This window comes from Euleptes europaea, chromosome 3 (assembly GCF_029931775.1).
Source record: "Euleptes europaea isolate rEulEur1 chromosome 3, rEulEur1.hap1, whole genome shotgun sequence".
Classification (NCBI taxonomy): domain Eukaryota; kingdom Metazoa; phylum Chordata; class Lepidosauria; order Squamata; family Sphaerodactylidae; genus Euleptes; species Euleptes europaea.
Window position 1 is genome coordinate 47936882 of NC_079314.1, and position 13628 is coordinate 47950509.

A 13628-nucleotide genomic window follows, 5' to 3' on the forward strand; every position below is an offset into this window, starting at 1 on the left:
TGGCTTTTATAGTCTCCGTGAAGATGAGTATAATTTCATTACCACAAGGAGCTCAATGGGGATAGGTACAAGGAGCTTGGCTTTGTAACGTTCGTTCAGTTCTTTCACCGCAAACACAATGACCAAGATGATAAGAGAGGTGACAAGGTCGGCAATGTTTGTGTCTGTGATCTGTTCAAATACGTCTTTCAGGGTCTGTCACGGAATGAAAAAGAGATTTTGTTTAACATTATATAGTAGGGACAGTAATACCATTCAGCATTTATCATGGCTGGTTCACAGTGTTTGGCCAACCCAAGCAAGGTACAACCATCTTCTCTTGGATCCACACTGACACCTCCTGTGTCCAAGCCAAGCCCCTGCAGTGCTATTGGAAGCAGCACAGGTCACAGGAGGGAATCTAATCATTTCTTGTTCTGCTGGCCAACTCCCTCTGCTACACTGGCATCCTCTTTGAGCTTCCCTGTGCAATGGCTTGGCTGGAGAACTGAAGAAGAAGAAAAAGAGTTGGTTTTTATACCCCACTTTTCGCTACCTTTAAGGAGTCTCAAAGCAGCTTACAATCGTCTTCCCTTCCTCTCCCCACAACAGTCACCTTGTGAGGTAGGTGGGGCTAAAAGAGTTCTAAGAGAACTGTGACTGGCCCAAGGTCACCCTGCAGGCTTCATGTAGAGGCGTAGGGAAACAAACATAGTTCATCAGATTAGAGACTGCTGCTCATGTGGAGGAGTGGGGAATCAAACCCAGTTCTCCTGATGCCGCTTTTAACCACTCTGCCACACTGGCTCTTGGTACTCCCCCTTCCCGGTCAAGTCCCAGCTGACCCCGTAGGGTTTTCAAGGCAAGAGAGGTTCAGAGGTGGTTTGCCATTGTCAGCCTCCATCTCATGCCCTTGTTATTCCTTGGAGGTCTCCCATCCAAATACTAGCCAGTTCCAACCATGCTTAGCTTCTGAGGAGATCAGGCTATCCTTGCTGGGGCCTCGGTTCTTATATATCTCAATTCAAGGCCAATGTAGGGGAAGTGGGAGACTGAGACCATATTGGCATGCTGGAGGTTCAAACAGACACTAATTCAGAATGCATTAGAGGAGATGTAACAAAAGATGTAACAAAAGCATACTGTACATGGTTATTCCTACTGTACCTCTACCAAAGTGTTATAAAATCCTGTAAAACCTATCAACCCAGAATAGTGGGATAAGGGTGTACACTATGTCTCCATCATGCTGCTTTTAAAAAGGTAAAGGTCCCCTGTGCAAGCACCGGGTCACTCCTGACCCATGGGGTGACATCACATCCCGACGTTTACTAGGCAGACTTTGAGCGAAAATACATGGTCGCTTTAGCTTCCTTTATTTCCTGTTTCAGCCAGGATTCAGCCAGGATTGAATGCATGCGTTTCGCTGAATGTGTGTTCGATCCTGGCTGAATCCTAGCTGAAACAGGGACTAAAGGAGGCTAAAGCAACCATGCGTTTTCGCCCTTTGTTTACGGGGTGGTTCGCCAGTGCCTTCCCCAGTCATCTTGCCTTTACCCCCAGCAAGCTGGGTACTCATGCGGCCTTTGTGTGTGTAAAGTGCTGTCAAGTCGCAGCTGACTTATGGCGACCCCTTTTGGGGTTTACTGACCACGGCTGACTCTGCTTTAGTTCCCTGTAAAACCTAAAATCTGTCTGAAATTTAAGTCCACCCACTGAATCGCTAGACAAGGTGAAATTTGAAGCAAGGACTTTCCAGTGTATAAGGGCCCATTTCAGGTTTTATGGGAGGGAGAGAGATTAGAAAAAAAATAATGGAAACGTTCAACAGCCTGTCCTTGGACATTCAAAGTAAATGGAAAAGGCACTCATATTTTAAGGCATTTGTTGTGACAAAGTGCTTACATGTTGTTTGATTGAAACACTTACCCAAATAATCCCCAGTGGTTTATTGTATCCAGGAACTGGCAGATGGAAGATGAATTTCAGTTGGGATGCTACAACGTGAATAGCTGCAGCAGTGGTGAACCCACTTATTAATGACTGAGACAAATAAATAACAATGAAGCCAATCCGTAGGATACCCAGTAGCAGCTGGAATACAAAACAATGGTAATATTTATATGGGAATGGAACTAAGAAGTAATGCCAGTCTTGCCAGTTCCCTAATAATAATAATATTGACATTGTGCTTTTTTGAAACACTCAAAGCACGTCAGGTATATTATCCCAAGGACAGGGTTTAGGTCAGAGGGCTTCAGTCTTTCCAGCTCTGGGAGGTGCTGAGCATGGGGTTCACTGAACTGCAAGCACATGACAGGAAATCACCTGACAGGGAGAAGAAGGAGTCAGTGTTATGACCTTACCAGTGGCAAGGCCAGAACTGTGGGACTAGACTGAGAAAGCCAGTTAACGCAAACTGAGCACTTCTCAGATCTACCGAACTGAGAAATAAGGCAAGTATCAGGGCCTTGGAGGAATCCTTTCCACCAGTGAGTTATCTTTGCTTCACTGTCCTGCTACTTCTTTCAGCATGTGTGCAAAGAGAAGTGGGGGCTGTGGCACACTTGTTCTTTACACATGCACACAAGCAGCAGGTCTTTTCAAAATGCAGGAAAAAATGATGGCTCTGTCTACAGAGGTCCTGAACCAGCAGGTGGGGTGGGGGTGCCATTTCCTCACTTTTGGGGCGCAAACCCCTGCTGAAGAACCCCCAGCCCCCACTAGTACTAATGAACTGGAAGGAAAAAGTGGGAGGGGGGAATGGCAACTGGTCATGCGACATCATTTCTGGCTGTGCTACCAGAAACTGTGTTGCTACATTGTAGGAAACTGTTGCAGTGAGTTTCTGCCTCTAAGGGCTGGCAACCTGAAAGTGAGCTTTGTGACCACCTGAGGATCCTGACCCATAGGTTGAAGACCACTGGTTTAGATGTTATCAATAACTTGAGGGCTGTGCTAAAAGGCACTTCCTGGTGCTGGGCTCTATAAGGAAGAAGGAACGTTGTACATACTTCTTGACCAACTGCATGCCATTGTCACTGCTAGACCAGTGACACTATGGGTATTCCAATACTGGTGTGTTTAAACTGCTTAGATGTGGGGTGACGGCTTGAGCTGGTGGTGCATCAGAAAGCTTTCTGCTGCATAGTGGCTGAAAAAGAATTTAAAAACAGGGCGTCCATTCAACTGGCTATCGCCAATGAGATGGCTTTGACATTTGGGGCAGAGTTTGAATGGTGAATGTGGGCATGAAAAACACATACAGCCCTTTGTTTGTCTCTGGGGAAACAGCACACACATTTCATCATCATCATCAATAATAATAATACTATTATAATTATTATTATTTATTAGATTTTAGGCCATTCTATCCAGACAAGTCAGGCTCAGAGTGGCATACAACATTATAATACAATTTAAAACCAGTACAATATATAATTTAAGCTAAAATTTGTTAAAATGGACAGCGCCCTTCATTTATGACATCCCAATAAAGGAAGAAGAGGGGGAAGGAAGAGAAGGGAGGCCAGCAACCATTACTGTCCTCAACTGTACTCTCGGTGGAACAACTCCGTTTTGCAGGCCCCTGTGGAATTGATTTAATCCCCACATGGCCTGGAACTCACTAGGGAGAGTGTTCCACCAGGTTGAGGCCAGAGCCAAGAAGGCCCTGGCCCTGGTTGAGGACAGCTGGACATCTTTTGGGCCCGGAATCACCAGCAGATTTTCTCCTGCAGAGCTCTTTGGGGGACATAACAGGAGAGGTGCTCCTGCAGATACAACAGTCCCAGACCATTGAGGGCTGAAAAAGTCAGTACTTTTATAAATACATTTGGGAATATATCGATCTCTATCTGATCTGCCTGCTGGGCTGAGTTAGCCCATCTCCCTGCAGCAATAGATAAAAGTGGTACAATATGGTGGGTGGGGCAACCTCTGATTGGTGGTGACTACTGTAAAGTTGCTAGCGCAAGGACAGCGCTAGACACTATTGCTAAACATATGGTAATCTCCATGCACTTGTGTGAAGTACAAAGCAGAGAGAATTGGGTACCTCTTCAGTATGGGAAAGGCCAAGATATTTGTGGGACAAAAAGTTGTCTTAGAGATGCTGTACAGAAAAGATGATAGAGGTGAACAGTTGCTAGTATTCCAAATATGAACCATTTGTTTATTTTATTTATTAAAACATTTATACCCTGCCTTTCCTCATTTTCAAGACAGTTTACCATAATAGCTAGAATAAAGTAACAACCCCCAAATCTCTTCCTCCCTTCACCCCTTGAAAGATGCCTGCCATTGATACCCCCTAAAATGTCCTGACAAACAGGCAGGCCTTGCATTACCTCTCCAGGGAGGGGGGCCCTCTCACCTCTTCAGGGAGCCCATTCCATAGAGCAGGAGCCACGATGGAGAGGCCCTGGGCTCTGGTTGATACCAGACAGGCCACCCTAAGTGGCGGAATAACCAAAAATGGCTGCCTGAAAAGCATAGTTGGCACACAGGGACTTACACGGACAGGGACTATATAAATAAGCAAACAAATAAATAATGTTGCATATTTTCAGTTATGCAAATGAGCTTTCTTATGCTGTCCGTCTGTTGATCTCTTGCTCTGAAATTTGATGAAATTTGACTCTTTAATTGTAAAAGGTGGCAGATCCCTATATTTGATATGTCACTATTGCATGTAATTAGATGCAGAGGGTAGTTGAGGAACATGTGAAGAGTGATATTGTTTGAAAATGCTCACCTGAAAGATACCTGCAAGCATAGTAACAGATGCAGCCACCATGACTCTTTGTTGATCGGTCAAAGAACTGTTAGTTAGCGTGCTATTGCCAGTGTTATCGGGGATTATCCTTAAAACTGCTCCTCCTACCATCAGGCTCAGAACAGGAAAAGGACCTGTAGGGTGAGGAAAACTGCTCAGACTGAAAGAGCCTATGGTAGTTCAGAAGGTTCCAGATAGTTGTTAGAAATATAGGAACCAGACCAGTTCCTACACTTTACCATACATAGAACCTTTAGAAATAGGGTTGCCAGCTCCAAGTTGGGAAATACCTGGAGATTCCTGGGGGTGGAGCCTGAGGAGGGTGGGGTTTAAAGAGGGGAGGGATTTCAATTGGTTATAACAACATAGAATCCACCTTCCAAAGCAGCCATTTTCTTCAGGCGAACTGATCTCTGTCGCCTGGAGAACAGTTGACATAGCGGGAGATCTCCAGCCACCACCTGGAAGTTGGCAACCCTATTTAGAAAGCAATCCTAAGCAGGTATTCTCAGAAATCTCCTCAGGTCTAGTCAATGGTGCTTATTCTCAGAAAAATGTTCTTAGGATTGCACTGTTAGAGAACCAAGCCAACTACCTATGTTAGTAGACCTGCTTCTTTCTTTCTTTCTTTCTTTCTTTCTTTCTTTCTTTCTTTCTTTCTTTCTTTCTTTCTTTCTTTCTTTCTTTCTTTCTTTCTTTCTTTCTTTCTTTCTTTCTTTCTTTCTTTCTTTCTTTCTTTCTTTCTTTCTTTCTTTCCTTCCTTCCTTCCTTCCTTCCTTCCTTCCCTTCTTTTCTTTCATTCCTTCCTTCCTTCCCTCCCCTCCCCTCCCCTCCTCTTTCTTTCTTTCTTTCTTTCTTTCTTTCTTTCTTTCTTTCTTTCTTTCTTTCTTTCTTTCTTTCTTTCTTTCTTTCTTTCTTTTTTTCCCCTTCCCTTCCCTTCCCTTCCCGCGCCGCCAAAGGGCCCAGCCCTCCCTGTGCTCCATTCCCCCGGCCTGCGCGCTTTCTTTGTCTGTCTGTCTGTCTGTCTTTTGTCACATATGGATCACACAAATGAAATCTATTTGCGTTGGCATTTGTTCATGTAAATTCATGACCTGAGAATCACTATTGCACCATTTCACATGTACATCCTACACAATAGGCCACATGCAACTAGGACCAATAGACAACATCCACCTTGACTAAGTGGTTCCGGTGCACATACAAAGACTCCAATGCATACATGAAGCTCCGTTCTCTGCAGTGTTAAGAAATGCTTTGTGTTCACAAGCATGGAAGATTCCACAGCATGAAAGTGAATGGAATATCACCTTCAGCTCTAAAGCCTTGTGAAATTTTGGATTTCATACATGTTCTTTACCTGTTCCATGTCTCATTCTGTGATATTCACATAAGACAAAAAATGTACACCCAGTTTGAAATATTAGTGTTGGCATAGATGACTGTCATAACACCATTCTGATGCTGTAACATCTTGTCTTATGGTGTTTTTTGGTATAGCTAATGGAATACTTTCTCTAAATAATGCTTTGATGCAAAGATTATAGGTGGTGGTGTGGGTGCACCAAAGTATTCCCAAAATAGAACTTGTATAATAACTTTTTATTAGAGCCAATCAAAAGGCCACAAAAAGCAAGTTTTTTAGGTTCTCTAGAATTCTTCATAAGGATGGATGATCAGTACAAAAAAAGGGGGCAGCAGCACTTCTTAGAACTGGCTCATGGGTATGGTGTACAATGCTGAAAAAGTCAGTGTGACGTTAATTAAAACTTTGTAACGCAGTAGCCTTTAGCCTATGGTTGGGATCCTCAAATGGGTTGTGGAGCCTCACCTGCTGGGAAGTGAGCCCTTTTAGAGCTGTCTTTTTTGCAGGTTTTTGGAAGGAACTGCTAATGTGCATGAGCAGAAACCAAGGGCACCTAGCCTCTTGTCTCTTTTTGCCTGCAAATGGAGAGAAACAGCAGGATGGCAAAGAGAGGCCACTCAGTGGTGGAAAGGATTCTTCCAAGACTCTCACCCTTGGTGTATTCCTCTCCCTCCTTCTCTCCCATGACTGATGTCACGTGATAATGATGTCATGTGCTTGCTGCTCAGTGGGTTTAAAGTTGCATCCTTGGTCTGGGAAGGTTGAAGACGACTGCGTGTAGGGTATGTAAGATGTGAAGATTTGCATCAGTACTTGGCTCACGTTGCCCTTTCTTGCATGCCCAGGGTAGTGCTGATCCCTCCAGTGCTGATCCCTAGCTAATGTGGCCTGGAGGAAAATTGCTTCCTGACCCCAGTGGTGGGGTCAGGAAGCAATTTTCCTCCAGGCCACAGATTTTTTTGCCATCTTTTGGGCATGGAGTAGGGGTAACTGGGAGTGTGGGGGGGGGAGGTAGTTGTGAATTTCTGCATTGTGCAGGGGGTTGGACTAGATTACCCTGGTGGTCCCTTCCAACTCTATGATTCTATATAGAAACCACGAGGTTGGTTGGAATACAGTTCAACAACTTACCAACAGATATATGTCTAGACGTGCCAAGGAAAAAATACATGACCACTGGAAAAAAGGCTGCATAGAGTCCATAGCCTGGGGGAACATTTGCCAGCAAAGCAAATGCTAGGCCTAGAAATTAGACATAAGGAACACAAATTACATTAGGGGAAAATGAATATGTGTAAAACTGCAGTCTCTAACCATGGAAAACAGGATTAGAATAAAATACTTTTAAAAAGAAAAGTTTCAAAAGTGTTTACCCTGTAGAACAGCAACCAGCCCTGTGCTAATCCCAGAAACAATGTCATTGAGAATCCAGTCCTTGAAGTGGTATGCTGGTAGCCAGGAGAGGATGGGAAACACACCAAGAGCAATTTTCTTTGCTTTTTGTGGTGAGCAGCTGAAAAGACAACCACGCAACAGATTGGATACAGATATTTCTGGTGGGATTCAACAACAGGATAAGAATGTAGATAGAAGGATTATTTATAAACATTTGCTAATATTGATTTTGTATCACAAGAAGTTCAAGCAGAGGCAAGTCAACCTGAAAGTACTAGAACTCTTTCTTACAGTAATAAGATAGTCATCATGTATTTAAACAGCATTTTTGGAACACCAAGTTCCTTCTCACCTCTTCTCAATCTCTTTTGCAAAGCGTCTGTGTTTTTAACTGTTAAATGACCAGCAAATTTTCACATATATGTATCTGCAAACCAAGAAAAGCTTTGCCTGCTCAATTTCTAGTTAGCCCTTTTCAGTCGGTATGATTTTGATGCTCTTGCATACTAGGAGAGAAAATTGCACACGATCTTGTCAATATGTGTGACTGCCATTTCGTGTGACTAGGGAAACATGCATCGTTTCCAGTTAAAGTAGAAGTGATCGGAAATCCTTAAAAAAGTTTTTCAATCACATGTACTAAAGCAAGAGAATATATGCACTTCCCTATTCACATTAATGGCGACTACATGTTATCATGAGAACTTTATGTAGCACATTTTCCCAGTACACAAAGTAGGAGTGCCAGAATCCTAATGATTGAGAAGGGCTATTTGACATGCAGTTTTAAAAAAACAGGAACCCTATCAGAAAAGAGTTGGCCACCTTACCTCACATCAGCCTGTAGGGGGTTATTATTATTCCTGTCTGACATGTGGGGGAATGAAGCTGAAAGATAATTATTGTGTTTGAAGCCAACAAATGCAGTCATGACTCAGCCATCTGTGCTGCCATGTACGGCTGCCATGTGCCTCATGTAATCAATGCCATATTGTGTGTGACCTGGAAATTGACACAGCTGGCTGGAATGGCTTCTACTTTGATGATATGCCTTCAGTTCCAGATATGCAGGAGTATCACTGATGTTGAGTAGTTCCATGCCATGCCCCTCCTTAATTCTGAGGTAACTCGTCTTTTCACCATCTTGAGGCACCCATTCCTCAAAAGGTTTTTGAGGCAAATTTATTCTAATTCTATGATGTTATGGTATTTTTGTATTTTATTTCAACAAAGAAAATATATAAATTAAAACCTTGTTCCTTCCATTTCCTTCTCTGTTGGAAAAGAAGCTACAAATGGGGGAAGAGGAAGACAGCAGTGGAAAAGATTCTGCAGATATGGTCAGATATTTTTGCTCCATTCATAACATATTCATAACTTATTCTATCTATATATTGTTTTTATTATTGTTATTGTTACCATGATGATTACTAGTATTATTAAAAAGTAGAATAAAACTGCTGAGATTTTTTTTTAATTAACTAGTTTATCCTATGTCTATTTAACATTAGCCATTCAAACTAATAAATTCCAGAGAGATCACTGTAGAAGTCTGGGTAGACCATAGTCTGTATCACTTAAAAATGAACAGATTTATTGAAGCATAAACTTTTATGAACTGGAGCCCATTTCATCTGATACATGAAGTTCATCTCCATTTGGCAGATACACACACAAACATATATAGAGAAGAAAACCATGAACGTATGTTCAATTCTGATTCCTCTTCAGGAAGCAGGAACTCTATAGCATTGGGGTTAGCCACTCCAAACCCTTTGGATTGTTTTATAGAGTGCTGTGGAACATAAAGGGGAGAGTCCAAATACAGAGAGCCTTTTATAAGACAAACGAGCTTCTTGGATTGTACTTAGTGCTAGGGATGCCAACCTCCAGGTGGGACCTGGTGACCCCCCAGAATTACAGCTCATCTCCAGACTACAGAGATCAGTTCCCTTGGAGAAAATTTATGCTTTCAGGTTGGAGTCTATGGCATTGTACCCCACTGAGGTCCTTGACCTCTCCGGGCTCCAACCCCAAATCTACAGGCTTTTCCCAACCTGGAGCTGGCAACCATAACCCCCCACCTCCTGCCGGTGGCCTGGGAGGACCTGGCAACCCTACTTAGTGTTCCAGCAACTCACATTCTTCATTCTAGTGGGTATATAGACAAGTTTGAAATCAGATTTGATCGTATATACTGAATTATACAATACAGAGTTGAAGAAGAACTGTTTGTGCTGTGAGGGGATGTGGCATTTCCCCCCTTCAGAATGCCAGGGGGAATATGCTAGAATAAGTGACAATAGCTTCTCAAAAGTCCTTACAGAAAAGCAAATGAGAATCCTGTCAACATGACTGAGAACCAAATATAAAACAATATTATAAAGTGATTTATCTCACTTCAGGATCCTATTGACTTAAAGAAGATCAAAGCAAAACAGTATAGGAGATTGAGTGGGCTAGGTTATTTTGCCCATTGAGTAGCGGGATCTAGGGGGGGTGGGAATCTCTATGAACAAAGTCCTAATGTGATTCGGACAGCATTATCTAAACATTGGGATAAATGTAAAACTAGGTTAAAACTGAAGTCATCCCTATGTATGCCAGTACTGCGATGTTCAGATTTTGCAGAGGCTCTTCAACAAACCAGTTTTGATGCTTGGGGAAAAAACAGGATTGAGCAGAATACTGGATTTTATTAAGGATGGTGCTATCATATCTTATGAAGACATAAGGATGCAGATCTGCATTTTTTTCAGTATTTGCAAATGAGACATTTCATACAGAGTAAGCAAAATCAAATGAATATATATAGATCACTTAATACTTTTAAGGCCATCCTATTACACCCAGATAGACAGAATCAACCAATAGCAACTATTTACAGCAAAGCAGTGGACAAAACAAAAAGCAACCAAATATAAGGAGAGGTGGGGAAAAGACCTGCTAATACATGTAGCTGAGAATCAGTAGAATAATCTCCATAAAAGTATATGGAATGTTTGAGCAAATGTAGCAATAAGGGGAAATGTTATTAAACTCATGTATCAGTGGTATTTGACACCTAATAGATTAAGGAACATAACATGTTTCACATCAAATATATGCAGGAAATGTAAAAGACATATGGGGCTCATTCATTCATATCTGGTGGCAGTGACCGATTATAAAAGTTTTTTGGAATATGGTGTTTAAGTTAGTGAGATAAATTCTGCATATATGAATACAAAAATATTCTAGTGTAGCTCTTTGAACATTATGTCCAGAGGGATCTCAGTTAACGATGTGTTTAACAATAAATATATTCACTGCAGCCAGAATTTTAAAAGTTGCAGAATGTTAATGGAGACAGGCGAAAGTGCCAGATATTGCAAAATGGCTAAGGAAAGTATGGTATACTATGTTAATGAGGAAAATATCTGCATATAGTTGTGGGATGGAGACAGATATGCACAATATTAATTTGTACAAGTCTTGTCTCCCTTCATTACTTTTTGGAACAGAAATAAAGCTAAAGAGTTAGTCAAAAAAGAGATACTGAATCTTGTTCAGGCTGTGAAATCTTACCTTATGGATATTGCATTATATGTTACGTATTATGTAGTCTCATGTATTATATTTTATTAAATAAATGGATTATAAAAACAAATTAAAAAGACTGAGAACCTGAAACTGACAGCTAGTTGATCATAATTTTATTTACAAAAGAATGTTTCTTACCTAAAGAATACTCTGAGATGATCCACAAAGGTTTTATGATATCTATGCACTTTCTCATGTTCTGCGTCAAAAAGGACTTCTGAATACACTGGTCGGGCCACAACATACTGGTTGCCTACAGGTTCAACCATTTCTCTGGAAAAGAAGTCCCTGTGGCAGCGCTTGTTGAGTCCTTCTTATCGTTAGTTACTTTAAACCCTGAAAATAAATAACAGAGTGTGCTTTTAAAATAACCTAGTATCATGAAGCCCACAGACCAGTGAACTCCAAATTGAGCATTACCACCTTTGAAGATCAAACAAAAGGGTATTAGGGCACCGAAATCTTGTTTCTCCGGTGACCTTTCTCCTTTCTCTTCACACTCCAAAGTGATATATCTCCAGAGGGGAAAAAACCCAAAAATTTCCACATGCATAAGAGCCCAAAAATGTAGATGATTTACCGCTTATCTGTGAGTCAATACTTTTAAAATAAAGTGATAGCTTTAAAAAAGACACGTTTCCTGTTATAATGGTGAGAAAGGCGAACTCTATTCACTTCTAAAAGACCAGAGTGCTTGGTTAGTTTGAAGCTGTTATTTCACCCCAGAGATGGACGCAGGCCAAAGAAGTTAGATTTCATTGTCTTTACACTTCAGGAAATTTTGGAACCTGAGCCCAGGTTTGTGGGTTTGGAGTTGCATATAGGTTTACAGGAATATTAACCCAAATATCATTTCCTTTTAGCAGTCTGCAGAGCTGCAAAGCATGAGGAAGAAACTTATTTGTTATGCTGAGGATTTTCTTATCTGTTTATTCTGTTGCTTTTTTGCCTAGTGTGTGTAAAGTGCCGTCAAGTCGCAGCCGACTTATGGCGACCCCTTTTGGGGTTTTCATGGCAAGAGACTAACAGAGGTGGTTTGCCAGTGCCTTCCTCTGCACAGCAACCCTGATATTCCTTGGTGGTCTCCCATCCGAATACTAACCAGGGCTGACCTTGCTTAGCTTCTGAGATCTGATGAGATCAGGCTAGCCTGGGCCATCCAGGTCAGGGCTTTTTTGCCTAGACCAATGTGTTAAAGAAAAATAATTCCCTTTCCCTTCATAGCAAACCCTGAATCTTTTCAATTGAGTGCCACTGGGGTTGACTGCAGCCAACTTTGTAACTTGTTTTAAAAATAAATAGATTTGTAGATAATAGAAATATCCATCGCTTTAACAAGAAAGAGGTGTCTTCTTGCTGGAAATATCTCTAAGCACTACTGCTGGAAACTAGATGATTGGCCATTATTGGAATTCCATGTTAGAACTGTGCACTCTTACTCAGTTTTTATTAAATAGCAATCAATATAAGCAACTGTTTAAGCTAGGCTTATCTTTTTATTTGAAAATTGCTCTTAACCTAAATAATATGCTATCCTCAAAAGCTTCAGAAATTACACTATGAATCTGTGGCAGCCTCTAGAGAACGATCACTGTGACTTTTTTGTTTTGCTTGGTGTTCCTTCAGTGTACCCTCCTTCTTGACTAGGGTTGCCAGGTTCCTCTTTGCAACCAGTGGGAGGTTTTTGGGGTGGAGCCTGAGGAGGGCGGGGTTTGGGGAGGGGAGGGACTTCAATGCAATAAAGTCCAATTGCCAAAGGGCCATTTTCTCCAGGTGAACTGATCTCCTGTAATAGCAGGAGATCTCCAGCTAGTACCTGGTGGATGGCAACCCTGTTCTTCACTTATGCTTTAATTTGCTGTCTTGTGTTTTATATATGTATTTTTAGCTCTGGTTTTTAATTGTTTTTTGTGACTTTGTTGTTGCTATACTTGTTTTAATTGTTAGCCACCTTGGTGGCCCTGATTGGGCAGTAAGGTAGGATGTAAATGTTGTAAATAACTAATAAATAATAATATAAATAAAACAATATGGTCAGCTAAAGTTGATTCCCCTCTCTATTCCAGTTCTTAATTTTCATTAAAAGACAAGGTAAAAGGTAAAGGTAGTCCCCTGTGCAAGCGCACAGGGGGTGACGTCACATCCCGATGTTTCCAAGGCAGACTATGTTTACTGGGTGGTTTGCCATTGCCTTTCCCAGTCATCTACACTTTACCCCCAGCAAGCTGGGTACTCATTTTACCGACCTTGGAAGGATGGAAGGCTGAGTCAACCTTGAGCTGGCTACCTGAAACTGACATCCGTCGGAATCAAACTCAGGTCGTGAGCAGAGCTTTTGACTGCAGTACTGCAGTTTACCACTCTGCGCCACAGGGCTCTTACTAAAAGACAAGACCAGTGACTAAATTTTCAAATTACAATTGTTTTGAATTGTAAATTGCTTTGGGTGCAATAAAAGAATGGCAGGATATAAACATATAAAATAAAAGTAATCACCATCATACCACAAAGTTACCCATAGGATAAGAT

At 41.6% G+C, this 13628-nt stretch overlaps 2 protein-coding genes across 2 annotated transcripts in view; both read right to left on the bottom strand.

Annotated features, from left to right (window-relative positions):
* The window catches only part of SLC26A3 (solute carrier family 26 member 3), a 30997-nt gene extending 19629 nt beyond the window's left edge, over positions 1 to 11368 (bottom strand). Inside the window, exons 1-6 of the mRNA XM_056847767.1 lie at positions 11238 to 11368; positions 7496 to 7635; positions 7254 to 7364; positions 4736 to 4890; positions 1909 to 2073; positions 43 to 195 (exon numbers count right to left, since the gene is read on the bottom strand). Coding sequence (XP_056703745.1) covers positions 43 to 195; positions 1909 to 2073; positions 4736 to 4890; positions 7254 to 7364; positions 7496 to 7635; positions 11238 to 11368 — 855 coding nt within the window. The remainder of the gene's footprint in view (positions 1 to 42; positions 196 to 1908; positions 2074 to 4735; positions 4891 to 7253; positions 7365 to 7495; positions 7636 to 11237) is intronic.
* The window catches only part of SLC26A4 (solute carrier family 26 member 4), a 139556-nt gene extending 127665 nt beyond the window's left edge, over positions 1 to 11891 (bottom strand). The window contains exon 1 of the mRNA XM_056847766.1: positions 11888 to 11891. The gene's annotated coding sequence lies outside the window, so the exon portion shown is untranslated. The remainder of the gene's footprint in view (positions 1 to 11887) is intronic.
* Between the last annotated feature and the right edge of the window lie 1737 nt (positions 11892 to 13628).